Source organism: Carcharhinus amblyrhynchos, chromosome 8 (assembly GCF_965287045.1).
Source record: "Carcharhinus amblyrhynchos chromosome 8, sCarAmb.v2.hapA, whole genome shotgun sequence".
Taxonomy (NCBI): Eukaryota; Metazoa; Chordata; class Chondrichthyes; order Carcharhiniformes; family Carcharhinidae; genus Carcharhinus; species Carcharhinus amblyrhynchos.
Genome location: NC_137331.1, coordinates 44,579,546 through 44,596,315, shown reverse-complemented (window position 1 = coordinate 44,596,315; position 16,770 = coordinate 44,579,546). Strand labels below are relative to the sequence as shown.

The window sequence follows — 16,770 nt, the reverse complement described above, 5'->3', positions numbered from 1 at the left end:
TAGAGAGAGAGACTGAGACAGATAGAGAGAGAGAGTGAAAATTAGACAGAGAGATAGAGAGAGACTGAGACAGACAGAGAGAGACAGTGAAAATTAGACAGAGAGATAGAGACTGGGTAGAGAGAGTGTGTGAAAACTGGACAGAGTGAGACAGAGAGAACCAGACCCAAAGTTGACAGGGAGAGAACTAGACTGCACAGAGAGTGAGTGAAACACATGAAAGTGTCAGTCCCAGACTGAACACAGAGAGAGCCAGACTGGAGTGAACAGAGTGAGACCCAAACTGGACAGAGACAGCAAGCAGCAGAGAGCCAGACTGGAGTGGAGAGCATGGAGTACAACAGCCCCAAACCACAGCTCTCATCCCGGGCTAACGCTTTCTCCATCGCCGCTCTGATCGCCACTGCAAACTCCAAAGAGAAAGAGATACAAGAGAACGCCATCAAACCCCTGGGTAAGTGAAACTCTCACCATCAAACCCCTGGGTAAATGGAGCTCTGAGTTTTACCTAGCAGAGTCAGTGCTGAATCTACCTTCCAGCTCCCAATGTGCAAACACAGCAGATATCCTGCACTATTGTGTGTTCACAATGTCGCAGCCAGTGCAGCCTGAGTAAAGTTTGCTCTGTGTAAAGTTTCTGTTCTGGTTTTTGCTTACCTGGCTCTGCAGTTTAACCCGCAGTTTGGGAGCTGCAGCCTGCCTGGAGCTATGTTGTTGGAACTGACAGCCGCTTTTCTTCCCTCTCACACAGAGCAATTCGTGGAGAAATCTTCGTGTTCGCAGCCCCTGGGGCAGCTGGGCAGCCTGGACATGGGGGATTACAGCGGCACTGCCTCCCCGGTTTGTACCGAACCCCTCATCCCTACCGCCCCCAGCACCCCCAGCGCTGATATGGCTAAAATCACCTGTAATCTGGAGACCAAAGAGCTTTGGGACAAGTTCCATGAACTGGGCACGGAGATGATTATCACTAAATCCGGCAGGTGACAGCTTCTGTTCTCTCTGCAGCGGGACCGGTTGGTTTTATTCACGGGCTAAATTGTATTTCCGTCAAATTGAATCTGAAGCCACCAGTTTCTGCCCGAATTTACTCGAGAGAAACGCGGGGCTTTGAGATGATTATTGGTGAAAAAGGGCTTGGATTTGGGGTTTCCCGCAGATTCGCTATCCAGAGAAATGGGACTCGGCGCTTTGAACGAAAGGTCCTTTATTTAATCGGATATCTTATCAGAGGCGAGTGTTGTTTTGTGAATGAGTGAACCGGAGTCGGACCGAATTGTAAAAGTTCCTCTTGTCGAGGTGGAAACGGCTGAATTCGATGTTGAGCTATTTCCCTTTGCACTGACCTCGTGTATGTGTGATAATCCGAGACTCAATGTGTCCCTCTTCAATTCCAGCTAGTTACTGACAGGGGAAATAACATTGTAAACACAAACAACTCACAAATGGTCAAAAACCGGTGACCAATAATGAAATTAATCCAAATTCTAATTCTTTCCAATCCCTGCAATCCGGTTTTCTAACTGAATCCGTTACTGCTGGAATAATATTTTATAATCTCTGCATAGACACCGCAATTGTGTTCATAATGTTCTTGTTATCATTGGGATTGGATCTGATTTATTTCTAAACGCGTTCAGTAAAATTTTTTCTCGGTGGGAAAGCTTTGAGATGTGTTTTGCCAATCTGCGCCAGTTGGAGAATCTCACCGCCAGGAACGGCGGTGGGAGCAGCCTCGGACTGGGTAGGAACTTTCAAAAGGCAGATGCATAAATCCTTAAGGAAAATAAAGATGCCGGGATTTGAGGACAAGAGCAGGGGGAATGGGACTAACTGGAGAATCCTTTCAAAGAGCTAGCATCCATAAAATGGACCGAATGGCTTCCTTATACCAGAAAACACGAGAAATCTGAAATTAAACCAGAAAACACGGGGAAAGAGCGGGGTGGGGGGGATACACATTCCCAACTTCAACCCTCCAAACCAGCAAATGGTGAGAATACTGAGCTAGATTGGGTAGGCGGGAGTGCCCATGGGGTGGGGGTGGCTGGAGGTGAAGTGGCAGGGGGTGGGGGTGGCAGGGGGTGAAGAGGGTGAGAGTGGCAGGGGATGGGGTGGGTTGGCAGGGGGTGAATGGGTGAGGGTGGCAGGGGAGCAGTTGGCAGGGGGTGAAGGGGCACAGGGTGGGGGTGGAGGGGGTGCAGCTGTCAGGGGGTAAAGGGGCAGGGGATGAGGATGGCAGGGGGTGGGGAGCAGAGGATGAGGGAACACAGGGTGAGGGTTATTCTGCTCTGTTTCTCATAGAATTCTGACTAATTTGGGGTCTGATGGTTTTGCAGCAACTGGAGGGAGAGTTTTGGAGCTATTGCTGCGGAACAAGCTTTCTCTCAACACCCCCCCACCCCTCCCCCCTCAGATAACTAATACTGGGACACTCAGGATTTACCCCTTTGCTGTTCCCCTCCCAGGAGAATGTTCCCCACTATCCGAGTTTCGCTATCTGGAGTGGATCCTGAGGCGAAGTACATTGTGCTGATGGACATTGTGTCTATGGACAATAAGAGATATCGGTATGCTTACCACCGTTCCTCCTGGTTGGTAGCTGGGAAAGCAGACCCTCCGCTCCCTGCAAGGTGAGTTCCTTCACCCACAAACCCACCGACAATGCTCAGCACCTTCAGCAGTGTCTGTGAGGAGAGACAGAGACAGTGTGAGCCTGTACAGAGAGTGTGTGAGCCTGTACAGAGAGTGTGTGAGCCTGTACAGAGAGTGTGTGAGCCTGTACAGAGAGTGTGTGAGCCTGTACAGAGACTGTGTGAGCCTGTACAGAGACAGTGTGAGCCTGTACAGAGACTATGTGGCCCTATACAGAGACTGTGTGAGCCTGTACTGAGACTATGTGGCCCTATACGGAGACTGTGTGAGCCTGTACAGAGACTATGTGGCCCTGTACGGAGACTGTGTGAGCCTGTTCAGAGACTGTGTGAGCCTGTACAGAGACTGTGTGAGCCTGTACAGAGACTGTGTGAGCCTGTACAGAGAGTGTGTGAGCCTGTACAGAGACTATGTGAGCCTGTACAGAGATTGTGTGAGCCTGTACAGAGATTGTGTGAGCCTGTACAGAGACTATGTGAGTCTGTACAGAGACTATGTGGCCCTATACAGAGACTGTGTAGCCCTATACGGAGACTGTGTGAGCCTGTACAGAGACTATTTGGCCCTATACGGAGACTGGGGGACCCTGTACAGAGACTGGGGAACTCTGTACAGAGACTGTGTAGCCCTACATGGAGACTGTGTGAGCCTGTACAGAGACTGTGTGAGCCTGTACAGAGATTGGGGGACCCTGTACAGAGATTGTGTGAGCCTTCAACAAAGTCTGGGGGACCCTGTACAGAGACTGAGGGACCCTCTACAGAGACTGGGAACCTTGTACAGAGACTGGGGGACCCTGTACAGAAACTGTGTGAGTCTGTATTGAGACTGTGTGAAACTGGGCCAGTATCTCGCACCATGCAGACATTCACACAAAATAAAAACACTCCCAGATCCTGCATTGCAACCACAACAACCCAGGGGTTAAAGTTGCTCAGTAAGTTTTCCCCTCGCTCAGCCACTGACTCCATCTGCGTTTAATTTCTTCACTAAACAAAATCACAAAAAGTCACCCAGAGAAATCCCCTCGCTTGGACACGGGGGCAGACTCACTCTTCTTGGACACTGGGGAGAATCTTCCTCCTCTGATGCTAGGGAAGCTCTCCCTGCATCCCCCCCCCCCCCCCCCCCACTCCACCAGACACTGGGCAGACTCTCCTTCCTGGGACACACTGGACTGGACCTTATCAAATCTAACATCACAACTAATCTTAGTTTCAGTTTTTAATGAATATACAGAGAGCTGTGTCTGGGAATGGGTTCAAACACACTCAGCCCTACAGTTCAGCATGTCTGCAGGTACACTATCCAAGAGCAACAGGAGGAGGCCATTCAGCCCCTCTAGCCTCTAAGCTCGTGATACCAAATAAACTTGTTGGACTTTAACCTGGTGTTGTGAGACTTCTTACTGTGCCCACCCCAATCCAACACTGGCACCTCTACATCGAGGAGGCCACTCAGCCCCTCCCCGAGCCTGTTACACATTCAATGAGATCATGAATAATATGTGATCTAACTGAATTTACCCATTTTTAGCCCAAGCCTCTTCATACCAGGTGAATAACAGCCTGTCAATCTCAGATTTAAATCAATTTAGCATCAATTGTCGTTCAGAGAAGGGAGTTCCACATTCCGACCATCCTGTATGTAGGAATGTTTCCTAATTTCACTTCAGAATTTAGTTCCGGAATGCTCCCCAGTGGAAAAAGTTTCTGTTTACATTTATCTGCAATCAAATCTCCCCTTTAATCTTCCAAATCTGAGTGCACTTTCTGTGACAATGTTCCTCTCTCCTTACAGATTATATGTTCACCCAGACTGTCCATTCACAGGGGAACAGCTTCTCAAACAAATGGTTTCATTTGAAAAAGTCAAACTCACCAACAATGAACTGGATCAACACGGTCATGTGAGTGTGGCACTGATTTTTATGTCAGATCTGGGCCCAGAGAGTGCAAATGGCAACATGTTTATAAAAGGCTCTTTCAAACAGATTCTGCTAATAAATGGTATAAATCTGACTGGAAAATCATAGTGATTGTCTGGAAATATGATGGGAATATGATAGCGATTGTGTAAATCTCACTGGAATATGATAGAAATCGCCTGTGTAAACCCCACTGGAATACGATAGAGACTGTCTGTGTAAATCCCACTGGAATAAGTTAGAGATTGTCTGTGTAAATCCCACTGGAATACAATAAAGATTGTCTGTGTAAATCCCACTGGAATACGATAAAGATTGTCTGTGTAAATCCCACTGGAATACGATAAAGATTGTCTGTGTAAATCCCACTGGAATACGATAGAGATTGTCTGTGTAAATCCCACTGGAATACGATAGAGATTGTCTGTGTAAATCCCACTGGAATACGATAGAGATTGTCTGTGTAAATCCCACTGGAATACGATGGAGATTGTCTGTGTAAATCCCACTGGAATACGATGGAGATTGTCTGTGTAAATCCCACTGGAATACAATAGAGATTGTCTGTGTAAATCCCACTGGAATACAATAGAGATTGTCTGTGTAAATCCCACTGGAATACGATAGAGATTGTGTAAAACCCACTGGAATACGATAGAGATTGTCTGTGTAAATCCCACTGGAATACGATAGAGATTGTGTAAATCCACTGGAATACGATAGAGATTGTCTGCGTAAATCCCACTGGAATACGATAGAGATTGTCTGTGTAAATCCCACTGGAATACGATAGAGATTGTCTGCGTAAATCCCACTGGAATACGATAGAGATTGTGTAAATCCACTGGAATACGATAGAGATTGTCTGCGTAAATCCCATTGGAATATGATAGAAATTGTCTGCGTAAATCCCGCTGGAATATTGATAGAGATCGTCTGTGTAAATCTCGCTGGAATATTGATAGAGATTGTCTATGTAAATCCCACTGGAATATTGATAGAGATTGTCTGTGTAAATTCCACTGGAATATTGATAGAAACTGTCTGTGTAAATCCCATTGGAATACGATAGGGATTGTCTGTGTAAATCCCACTGGAATATTGAAAGAGATTGTCTGTGTAAATCCCACTGGAATACAATAGAGACTGTATAAATCCCACTGGAATATGATAGAGAGTGTCTGTGTAAATCCCACTGGAATATGATAGAGAGTGTCTGTGTAAATCCCACTGGAAATTAATAAAGATTGTGTAAATCCCACTGGAAATTAATAAAGATTGTCTGTGTAAATCCCACTGGAATACGATAAAGATTGTCTGTGTAAGTCCCACTGGAATACGATAGAGATTGTGTAAATCCCACTGGAATACGATAAAGATTGTCTGTGTAAATCCCACTGGAATACGATAGAGATTGTCTGTGTAAATCCCACTGGAATACCAATAGAGATTGTCTGTGTAAATCCCACTGGAATATTGATAGAGATTGTCTGTGTAAATCCCACTGGAATATTGATAGAGATAGTCTATGTAAATCCCACTGGAATATTGATAGAGATTGTCCATGTAAATCCCACTGGGATATTGATAGAGATTGTCTGTGTAAATCCCATTGGAAGAAGATACAGATTGTCTGTGTAAATCCCATTGGAAGACGATACAGATTGTCTGTGTAAATCCCACTGAAATACGATAGAAACTGTCTGTGTAAATCCCGTTGGAATACGATAGAGATTGTGTAAATCCCACTGGAATACGATAGAGATTGTCTGTGTAAATCCCACTGGAATACCAATAGAGATTGTCTGTGTAAATCCCACTGGAATATTGATAGAGATTGTCTGTATAAATCCCACTGGAATATGATAGAGATTGTCTGTGTAAATCTCACTGGAATGCAATACAAGTGTATTATAGACAGGTTACTCTGTGTGTGGTTACAAGTGTATTATAGACAGGCTACTCTGTGTGTGGTTACAAGTGTATTATAGACAGGCTACTCTGTGTGTGGTTACAAGTGTATTATAGACAGGTTACTGTGTGTGTGGATACAAGTGTATTATAGACAGGTTACTGTGTGTGGATACAAGTGTATTATAGACAGGTTACTGTGTGTGTGGATACAAGTGTATTATAGACAGGTTACTTTGTGTGTGGATACAAGTGTATTATAGACAGGTTACTTTGTGTGTGGATACAAGTGTATTATAGACAGGTTACTGTGTGTGTGGATACAAGTGTATTATAGACAGGTTACTTTATGTGTGGATACAAGTGTATTATAGACAGGTTACTGTGTGTGTGGATACGAGTGTATTATAGACAGGTTACTGTGTGTGTGAATACAAGTGTATTATAGACACGTTACTGTGTGTGTGGATACAAGTGTATTATAGACAGGTTACTTTGTGTGTGGATACAAGTGTATTATAGACAGGTTACTGTGTGTGGATACAAGTGTATTATAGACAGGTTACTGTGTGTGTGGATACAAGTGTATTATAGACAGGTTACTTTGTGTGTGGATACAAGTGTATTATAGACAGGTTACTTTGTGTGTGGATACAAGTGTATTATAGACAGGTTACTGTGTGTGTGGATACAAGTGTATTATAGACAGGTTACTTTATGTGTGGATACAAGTGTATTATAGACAGGTTACTGTGTGTGTGGATACAAGTGTATTATAGACAGGTTACTGTGTGTGGGGATACAAGTGTGTTTATAGACAGGTTACTCTGTGTGTATGGGTACGAGTATATTATAAACAGATTACCGTGTGTGGGTACAAGTGTATTATAGGCCGATCATTCTGAAACTTGTTCTGTTTAAGATGCAAATGAATGATTTTCATCAAATGAATGGAGTGAAACTGAATTGTAGCAGAATATTCTGGAATCAGTTGTGTCATCAGGTGTTCACTGCATTTGGGATTTGATTTAAGCAGTCTATTATTTCATGATATCCGTAAAAATAGCTTTCCATTTCTGGAGCCCAGATATGGGATTTTTCCAGGAGGTTTTGAGTTTGTGATTCCTGATCGCATTCTGTTCCCGATGGAAGTTCCACATGATGGATAATTGCTGAGCTTGTGAAGATTGGGATTCATTGGCTCACTGCTGATTTGCTGCATTTCTGTTTAATTCAAATATCTTCACAATCTGAATTCTGGAGATCCGATTCCGCCTCACTGTAACTGTGATAAATTAATTCCGCAGATTATTCTGAATTCCATGCATAAATACCAGCCTCGAGTCCACATCATTAAAAAGAAAGATCACACTGCCTCTCTGGTCAACCTGAAATCTGAGGAATTCCGAACTTTCATCTTCCCGGAGACTGTGTTCACTGCAGTCACAGCATATCAGAACCAGCTGGTGAGTCCCTGCTCATTCATTTCAGCAGCACGAAAATCTGCAAAGAAATGTCAGGGTTTGATTCCCTAACCGTGTGCAGCCTGTCAGAGCAACCTGGCTGAAGTTAATCACTGAATGTTCACAACTTGTCTAAATACCAATCCCATTAACTGGTTATAAAGATTCTCAGTCTGCCAGCTCCTTCCTCTCATTGCTCCTGTTTATATAGAATTTATTGACAATGGGTATTAAGGGTTTGCCAGATATTTTCACCAAGATGTTAGTGGCAGATTGATGTTAATCCTGGGCACGGTGGCACAGTGGTTATCCAGGTTCAATCCCAGACTGTGGAGTTTGTGCGTTCTCCCCATGTCTGCATGTGTTTCCTCCGAGTGCTCCAGTTTCCTTCTACATAACATACAAAGTTACAGACCAAGTGCTGGAAATGGGATTATGATGGGTACTTGGTGGCTGGCAGGATGGGCTGAAGGGCCTCTTCTTCCAATTCTATTCCCCCAGTTGGGCTTGGGGAAGATATCTGCAGTGTGCTGGGGCCAGAGGGTGATGGTGAGGGGCACAGGGTAACAGAATCAGCATCCTGGCTCATGCTGGGCAAGGGGTGGTGTTGTTAGGGCTGGTAGGTATTGCCCTAGGAAGTGGCTCAGAGCTACTGATACTTTGAGCAGTGGGCAGACTGTACTCGCATGGAGTGTGTTTAACCCAAGTCCTCAGCAGATTAAAGCCCAGGAGGATGGGGGGTTTAAAATGAACCAGTGGGATATTTTAGTGACAATCTGATTTTTACTGAGACAAATATTTTAAGTCTTGTTTTATAAAGAATATTGATTCAGATTGACAATCTGTTTTGATGAGACTGTAGAGTTTAGTTTTGAATTGAAATTCCTGTTGAAATGATTGTTTTTTTCAGAATGTGGTTTATCTGTAATCAGTATTATCTCTCTCCAGATTACCAAATTAAAAATTGACAGCAATCCTTTTGCTAAAGGATTCCGGGACTCTTCCCGATTGACTGACATGGAGAGGTACTGTTTTCAGGAGTAAGGCTCGTTTTTTCAATTCCAAATCAGTGACACCTTTCTTCATCTTATTCTGTATTTCACTTTTGTTATCTCTCTTGTTTCTGTTCTAACCCTGAATTTGAATGTTCTAACTGCAAAATAAGAAAATGAAATGATGGAAATCTTCCACAGGACTGACAGCATCCAGAGAATTTTCCATGCTGAGATTTTATCCGCATCCTGGAAGCTGGAGATGTTTCAATTCAGGGAATTAGACTGATTGTTTCACTAATAATCTGGAAATGGATTGGGGTGGATAGAGAGGGAGACAGAGAGCGAGAGAGAGAGAAAAGGAGAAAGAGACAGAAAGAGACAGACGTAACGAGAGAGACAAACAGACAGAGAGAGAGCTGTACAATCTATGTGGCTGCGCTGGGGTTAAAATAGGAAATGTGGGTACAAAGTCATTGTCAAATCTGAATTAATAGAGAGTTTTGTCTGTTATAGTTTGTGTACACACAATCCGTATACAATTTGTGTACATGTAGCCCAACAGATTGTTATAGTCCATGTACACACGATCTGTGTACATGAATCTCAGACAGTATCCACACTGATTCCTGTATTTTCCATTTTAATATACTCTGTATACACTTGGTGTACCTGTCATATCAGCTGAAATGTGTGAACACAGTCCCTGTGATTCCCTGTCTCCTGGACAAACACATTACTGGATCTGGATTCTCCACCTCCCTCCTCTCTTTTCCATGGGAACCCATCGCACCCAATCCCATCATACCCAATCCCATCGCACCCAATCCCATCGCACCCAATCCCATCACACCCAATCCCATCGCACCCAATCCCATCGCACCCAATCCCAACACACCCAATCCCAACGCACCCAATCCCATCGCACCCAATCCCATCGCACCCAATCACAACGCACCCAATCCCATCGCACCCAATCACAACGCACCCAATCCCATCACACTCAATCCCATCACATCCAATAACATCGCACCCAATCCCATCGCACCCAATCCAGCCTGTGTGTTCTTTATCAAATGAACCTGAAGTTGAAAGGAGAGCACCCCACCCCGCGCCACTACTGCTCAGTGCTGAGCTCCAGCACAGTGGGCAGGAGCAGGTGTGATGGAACCACCACAGCAACACCCCACCGCGCCCCAAATGCTCAGTGCTGAGCTCCAGCACTGTGGGCAGGAGTAGAGGCCTGGAATTTGCACTCACCTGTCTTTCCAACTCCAGCTAAACTAAATCTTTAGAAATCGGCCGGAAAAATACTGGTTAACAGAGGCACTGTAACTGTAACCGGTGTCCAGTGTTTAAAAGTCTCATTTGTCTGAAGATTGTTCAGGGAGCCGATTGGGTTTGATGGATGTGTCCTCAGAGAGATGTGATTAGTTTACAGGCAGTTACTGGGACAAACAGCCCAATAATCCAATCTGTCCTGTTACTGATTGAAAGCTGCGACTCTGAGAGCCCATCAGCTCCAACCACTGATGATAAAATACATTTAAATTATAATTTGACAGCACTTTACCCAGACTGAGCCGCTCACTCCCATTCCCAATGGCTTTCCTGACCGGTACAAAGACAGATCGTTAACAGGACCCCGAGATAGACCTTGTCTGGGGAAAAATAATGTTTAAAAATGTAGTTAATATCTGAACTTTCAGTGAGTGATTTTGGAGTGAACAATTGCCCCGCTGGTAAATTCAGCAATCAAGATTTCCAAGTGTCTGTTTTCAGCAGGATATAAATAATTAGTGACTAGCAGAACCGATCCGTGGGCTGACACAGTGAATGTTTTTAACTCAATTTGAGTTTGTGATTTGTGGATGAATGTAAACACAGGGCAGATATACGGAATTTCTTCTTCAGTAACATAATGCGATCACTCAATCCCACGAAGCCCTAGATGAACGCTGAAGACGGAATCATTTATTCCAGTGGTGTGTCTGCCCTGCAGACTCACCCTTCTCAAAATCTTTTCCACTCCATTTCCATGAGACACTCACTGATTGGATCTCCTCCACACCCAAATAACTCCGGATAAATTGGGTGTGAATAAGGAATCATTCTGGTGGAAACGGGATTACCTGCGATGGATCTGTGTTTAAAATAAGCACATTGAACGCGTCAAAAAAAAATCATCCTCAGATGCAGAACAGATTGGCTCAGATAATCCAATTTCTTGTCCGGGGCTCCCTGTTTGATATTTGTCGATGTTTGCGTCTCTTTCCTGTTTCTTGTGACTGTCTGAACAAGTTTTAAATGCTCACTCTTGTCTTTGGTAACTGGATTCTGATTCTTATTCACAATGCAGTGATGGTGGGAATGTTTCAGTTTGTGAGGGGATGGAGTGAGGATGGGGCCCACTACCTGTTGCAGAGAGAGAGAGAGGTTTAAATGTGGGAAATGTTCCCGATGGTGGGGGAGCCCGGAACTGGGAGTCATAGTTTGAGGATAAGGGGTAAACCTTTTAGAACTGAGGTGAGGAGAAATGTCTTCCCCAGGAGGGTGGTGAATGTGTGGAATTCACTACCACAGAAAATAGTTGAGGCCAAAACATTGTGTGATTTCAAGAAAAAAATTAGATATAGCTCTTGGGGCTAAAGGGATCAAGGAATTAGGGAGGGGGAGGGGTGGGGGGAAATCAGGATATTGAATTCGATGATCAGCCATGATCAAAACGAGTGGCAGAGCAGAATCGAAGGGCCGAATGGTCTCCTCCTGCCTCTAGTTTCTATGATAAGGTGAAGGGTTTGAACTGTTAACTTTCAGTGGAATCCGGAGAAAACCAGAGTTACTCTTTGGAGTGAGTTGGTAACCTATTGGAGAGAAAACAGATTGAGTTCAGGCTTGGAGGAAATTAGATAAATACTTGCAAAGGGGGAAAGATAAATTAAAGAGCTAGCATGGAGTGGATGGGCTGAAAGGCCTCCTATTCTCAGTTGTTCCATGAACTATAACCACAGGATTTAAAATAGGCAGCATTATATTTTAACATATTGATTTTAAACTCTTGAAATCAGAATGTTGAGTAAGCCACTAAAAATCAGCAGCAGGAATGAGCAGACAATCTGTCAGAATCACAATGCTGCTAACTCTCTACCCAGTGTGAAGCAGGATAACTCACTACACCACTAATAGATTGGGACTTCTTTCTCTGGAGCGTAGGAGGCTGAGGGGTGATCTTATAGAGGTCCATAAAATAATGAGGGGCATAGATCAGCTAGATAGTCAATATCTTTTCCCAAAGATAGAGGAGTCTAAAACTAGAGGGCATAGATTGAAGGTGAGAGGGGAGAGATACAAAAGGGTCCAGAAGGGAAATTTTTTCACACAGAGGGTGGTGAGTGTCTGGAATGAGCTGCCACAGGTAGTAGTAGAGACGGGTACAATTTTGTCATTGGTAAGATGGGTATAGAGGGATACGGGCCAAATGCAGGCAACTGGGGTTAGCTTAGGGTTTCAAAAAAAAGGGCAACATGGACAATTAGGGCTGAAGGCCTGTTTCCCTGCTGTAAACCTCTCTGACTCTATAATATAATCTCACTGGTCATGAATTGAAATTGAGAAGGAGTTGATCTGGTATTTATTTGATGCAGGATATCTGTTAGGTTCTGTCTGTTAATACTAACTTTCCTGTTTCACAGAGAAAGTGTGGAGAATTTAATCCAGAAACACACATACGCACGCTCACCTATCCGAACATACGGTGGAGATGATGATGGTCTAGGTGATGATAACCAAGCTACGCAAACCAGAGGTAAAAAGCAGCTCCCATATTTAAATAGCACCTTACACAACCTGAGGATATCCCAAATGGCTTTACAGTCAATCAGGTACCTTCGAAATGTAGTCACTGCTGTAATGTAGGGAACACAGCAGCCAATCTGTACATAGCAAGATCCCATCAACAGCAATGTGACAGTGACCAATTTCAGTGATATTTATTGTGGAATAAATCTTGGCCCCGGGACACTGGCGAGAATTCCTCTGTCCCTCTTCAAACTCACACTGTGGGAACACTCACTTCTTCCCGAGGAACCTCATTTTAAATATTCACCTTTCCCGTTCCAACCAAAGAGCAATTTGATCCCAATTTTACAAATCCTCATCCCTGTATGATTTGTAATGATGCTGCAGTGGCTGTGAGATACTGAAGTAATTTTCCACATTGCTGGGTAGATGCCAGTGTTGTAGCTGTATTGGAACAGCTTGGCTAGGGATGTGGCAAGTTCTGGAGCACATGCGTTCAGCACTACTGCTGCAATATTGTCAGGGTCCATAGCCTTTGCAGTATCCAGTATTCAGCCTGGAGTGAATTGAATTTGTTGGAGACTGACATCTGAGATGTTGGGGACCTCTGGAGGAGATGCATCATCCACTCGGCACTTCTGGCTGAAGATTGTTGTGAATATATGATCTTTTGCACTGATGTGCTGGCTCCTCCATCATTGAAAATGGGGATATTTGTGGAGCTGCCTCCTCCAGTGAGCTGTTTACTACTCACAACTGGATGTGGCAGGACTGCAGAGCTTGGATCTGATCCATTGGATGCAGGATTGCTTAGCTCTGTTGATTATTTGCTGCTTATGCAGTTTGACACACAAACAATCTTGTGTTGTAGCTTCGCCAGGTTGACACCTCATTTTTAGGTACACTTAATGTTGCTCCTAGCATGTCCTGCTGCACCCTTCATTGAACTGGGATTGATCCTCTCTCTGCTTGATAATGGTAGACTGTGCACCAGCTCAGTCTGTCCTGGTGAAACAGGACACAGTAAGAACTCTCACAACACCAGGTTAAAGTCCAACATGTTTATTTGATAGTAAACCCACAAGCTTTCGGAACGTTGTCTGGCGGGGTGGGGGTGGGGGGTGGGGGGGTGCAGTGTTGAGTGTGTGAACCATCACTCCCACGTTTTGCTCCCGGACCACTCTCTCCGCTTTCTGTGGCCCAGGAGCGATTTGACACGAGTGCGCTTTTTCAAATTTTTTTTGAACTGAGCATGCGCAGTTCGGTGCTCCAATCATTTCAGCCACGCTAGGCCCCACCCACAGCGTGATTTGCACTAGCGATTTTGTCTTCAGTGCATATGGGGGTGCCTGAAAGCAGGTTTCGAAATCAGATCTGAATTATACCCAGATTCAACACTTCGAATGAAAATGGTAACTTCAGGCCCACTGTTTCACCATTTTCTCCTCTATTAGTGACACTGTTCTCCCAGTTTATTCCCATTTTACTCTCTATCAGTAACACTGGTTCACCATTTTATTCTCTATTGGTAATACTGTTTTGCCATTTTAATTCTCTTTTGTTGACACTGTTTTACCATTTTTTGCTCTATTAAAGTCATAGAGTCATTGAGGTTTACAGCATGGAAACAGGACCTTTGGCCCAACTTGTCCATGCTGCCCTTTTTTTTGAAACCCCCTAAACTAATCCCAATTGCCTGCATTTGGCCCATATCCCTCTATGCCCATCTTACCCATGTAACTATCTAAATGCTTTTTAAAAGACAAAATTGTACCCGCCTCTACTACTCCCTGTGGCAGCTTGTTCCAGACACTCACCACCCTCTGTATGAAAAAACCGCCCCTCTGGACACTTTTGTGACTCTCCCCTCTCACCTTAAACCTATGCCCTCTAGTTTTAGACTCCCCTACCTTTGGTAAAAGATATTGACTATCTAGCTATCTATGCCCCTCATTATTTTATAGACCTCTGTCAGATCACCCCTCAGCCTCCTATGCTCCAGATAAAAAAAACCCAGTCTATCCAACCTCTCCTTATAACTCAATCCCAGCCTATCCAGCCTCTCCTTATAACTCAATCCATCAAGTCCCACTAGCATCCTAGTAAATCTTTTCTGCACTCTTTCTAGTTTAATAATATCCTTTCTATAATAGGGTGACCAGAATTGCACACAATATTCCAACTGTGGCCTTACCAATGTCTTGTACAACTTCAGTAAGACACCCCAACTCCTGTATTCAATGTTCTGACCAATGAAACCAAGTATGCCGAATGCCTTCTTCACCATTCTGTCTACCTGTGACTCCACTTTCAAGGAGCTATGAACATGTACCCCTGGATCTCTTTGTTCTGTAACTCTCCCCAATGCCCTACCACTAACTTAGTAAGTCCTGCCCCAGTTCAATCTACCAAAATGCATCACCTTGCATTTGTCTAAATTAAACTCCATCTGCCATTTGTCAGCCCACTGGCCCAATTGAACAAGATCCTGTTGTAATTGGAGATAACTTTCTTCACTGTCCATTATGCCACCAATCTTGGTGTCATCTACAAACTTATTAACCATGCCTCCTATATTCTCACATCTGTGGTGAGTAAATTGTTGGAAGGTATTTTGAGAGACAGGACCTACAGGCATTTAGAGATGCAAGGACAGATTAGGGACACCATTATTGACACTGTTTTCCCATTTTATTCTCTATTAGTGACACTTTTTTACCATTTTATTCTCTATCAGCGACACTGTTTTCCCATTTTATTCTATTAGCGACACTGTTTTCCCATTTTATTCTCTGTCAATGATGCTGTTTTCCCATTTTATTCTTCCAGTAGTGACACTGTTTTCCCATTTTATTTTCTCAGTGACACTGTTTTACCAATTTATTCTCTCTCAGTGACACTGTTTTCCCACTTGATTCTCTATCTGTGATACTTTTTTTACCATTTTATCCTCTATTAGTGACACTGTTTTATCAGTTTATTCTCTATCAGTGACACTGTTTTATCATTCTGTATTTGATTTATTTTGCAGGATCAGCATTTACAACTTCAGACAACTTGTCCCTGAGCACCTGGGTCGCCTCTTCCTCCAATTTCTCTGGTTTCCAGCATCCTCAGTCCCTCACTGCAATTGCTAGCAGCACGGCCTCATTAGCAGCCCCCATCCCTCACCCTATCCAGGGATCACTCCCACCCTACAGCCGCATCGCAATGCCTCTGACGCCATCAGCTATTGCAAGTTCTATGCAAGGAAGTGGGCCAACATTTCCAACCTTTCACATGCCCAGATACCACCACTATTTCCAGCAAGGGCCATACGCTGCTATCCAGGGACTGCGACACTCCTCAACTGTAATGACTCATTTTGTATGATTGACTCAACAACGGTGCATTTCACACAAGGGAATGTGGCGTTTGTGAAGGATGCACAGAGTCAGTGGGACAGGCTGTACAACAATAACACAAGATTACACACCAAGAACAGCAGCCCCTGCAGGGCATTGCCAAATCAAAAAGGCTACATGTTTCTGAGGGCATTGCAATAACTGGACAACAACTCCCAGAACACATTGCAGCAACTGGACTACAAATCCCAGCAATCATTGCTGGACTACAGCCCCCTGAGTGCACTGTTCCCTCCTAACCTGCAATCGCTCCAATTTCATCTTGGGGGAAGGCGATTTAACTAGGGTACAGCCAATCCCTACTCCCACCCCTCCCACTAATAATCCTGAGGCCTGTTGCTGTTAATAAACTGCAAATACTATGCTGGTTTGTAAGCACTAAATCAGATCGACTTGCTAGGAATCCCCAGTGAGTGAGGACAGCAACAGTGACAGCATTCTGAGTGTAGTGTGGGAGTAAATCCACCTGCCCTGTGCCCAATAATACCCTGCAGCTGACAAACTGAAGCCTATTGATGGGATCAGAGCCACAGTCACATCTCAGATACACTGTTTGTGTGATTGATTGTGACTGAATGTGTGTGAGTGTTTGTGAGTATGTGTTTGTGTGAGTGTATGAT

General features: G+C 44.1%; 1 protein-coding gene across 4 annotated transcripts; it reads left to right on the top strand.

The window, feature by feature from the left end:
• Positions 1–330: 330 nt before the first annotated feature.
• Positions 331–16,118, top strand: tbx20 (T-box transcription factor 20). Of its 4 annotated transcripts, XM_080194863.1 has the most exons (9): positions 331–454; positions 752–983; positions 2,469–2,633; positions 4,456–4,564; positions 7,801–7,959; positions 8,905–8,981; positions 10,105–10,107; positions 12,641–12,753; positions 15,778–16,118. In XM_080194863.1, exons 1-9 carry the CDS (start codon positions 331–333, stop codon positions 16,116–16,118), a joined length of 1,323 nt encoding a protein of 440 aa, XP_080050989.1. The 4 variants fall into 4 exon arrangements, with proteins under 4 accessions (XP_080050989.1, XP_080050987.1, XP_080050985.1 ...); XM_080194861.1 differs by lacking the exon at positions 10,105–10,107; XM_080194859.1 differs by lacking the exon at positions 10,105–10,107 and having other exon boundaries at positions 12,593–12,753.
• The last annotated feature ends 652 nt before the right edge of the window (positions 16,119–16,770 follow it).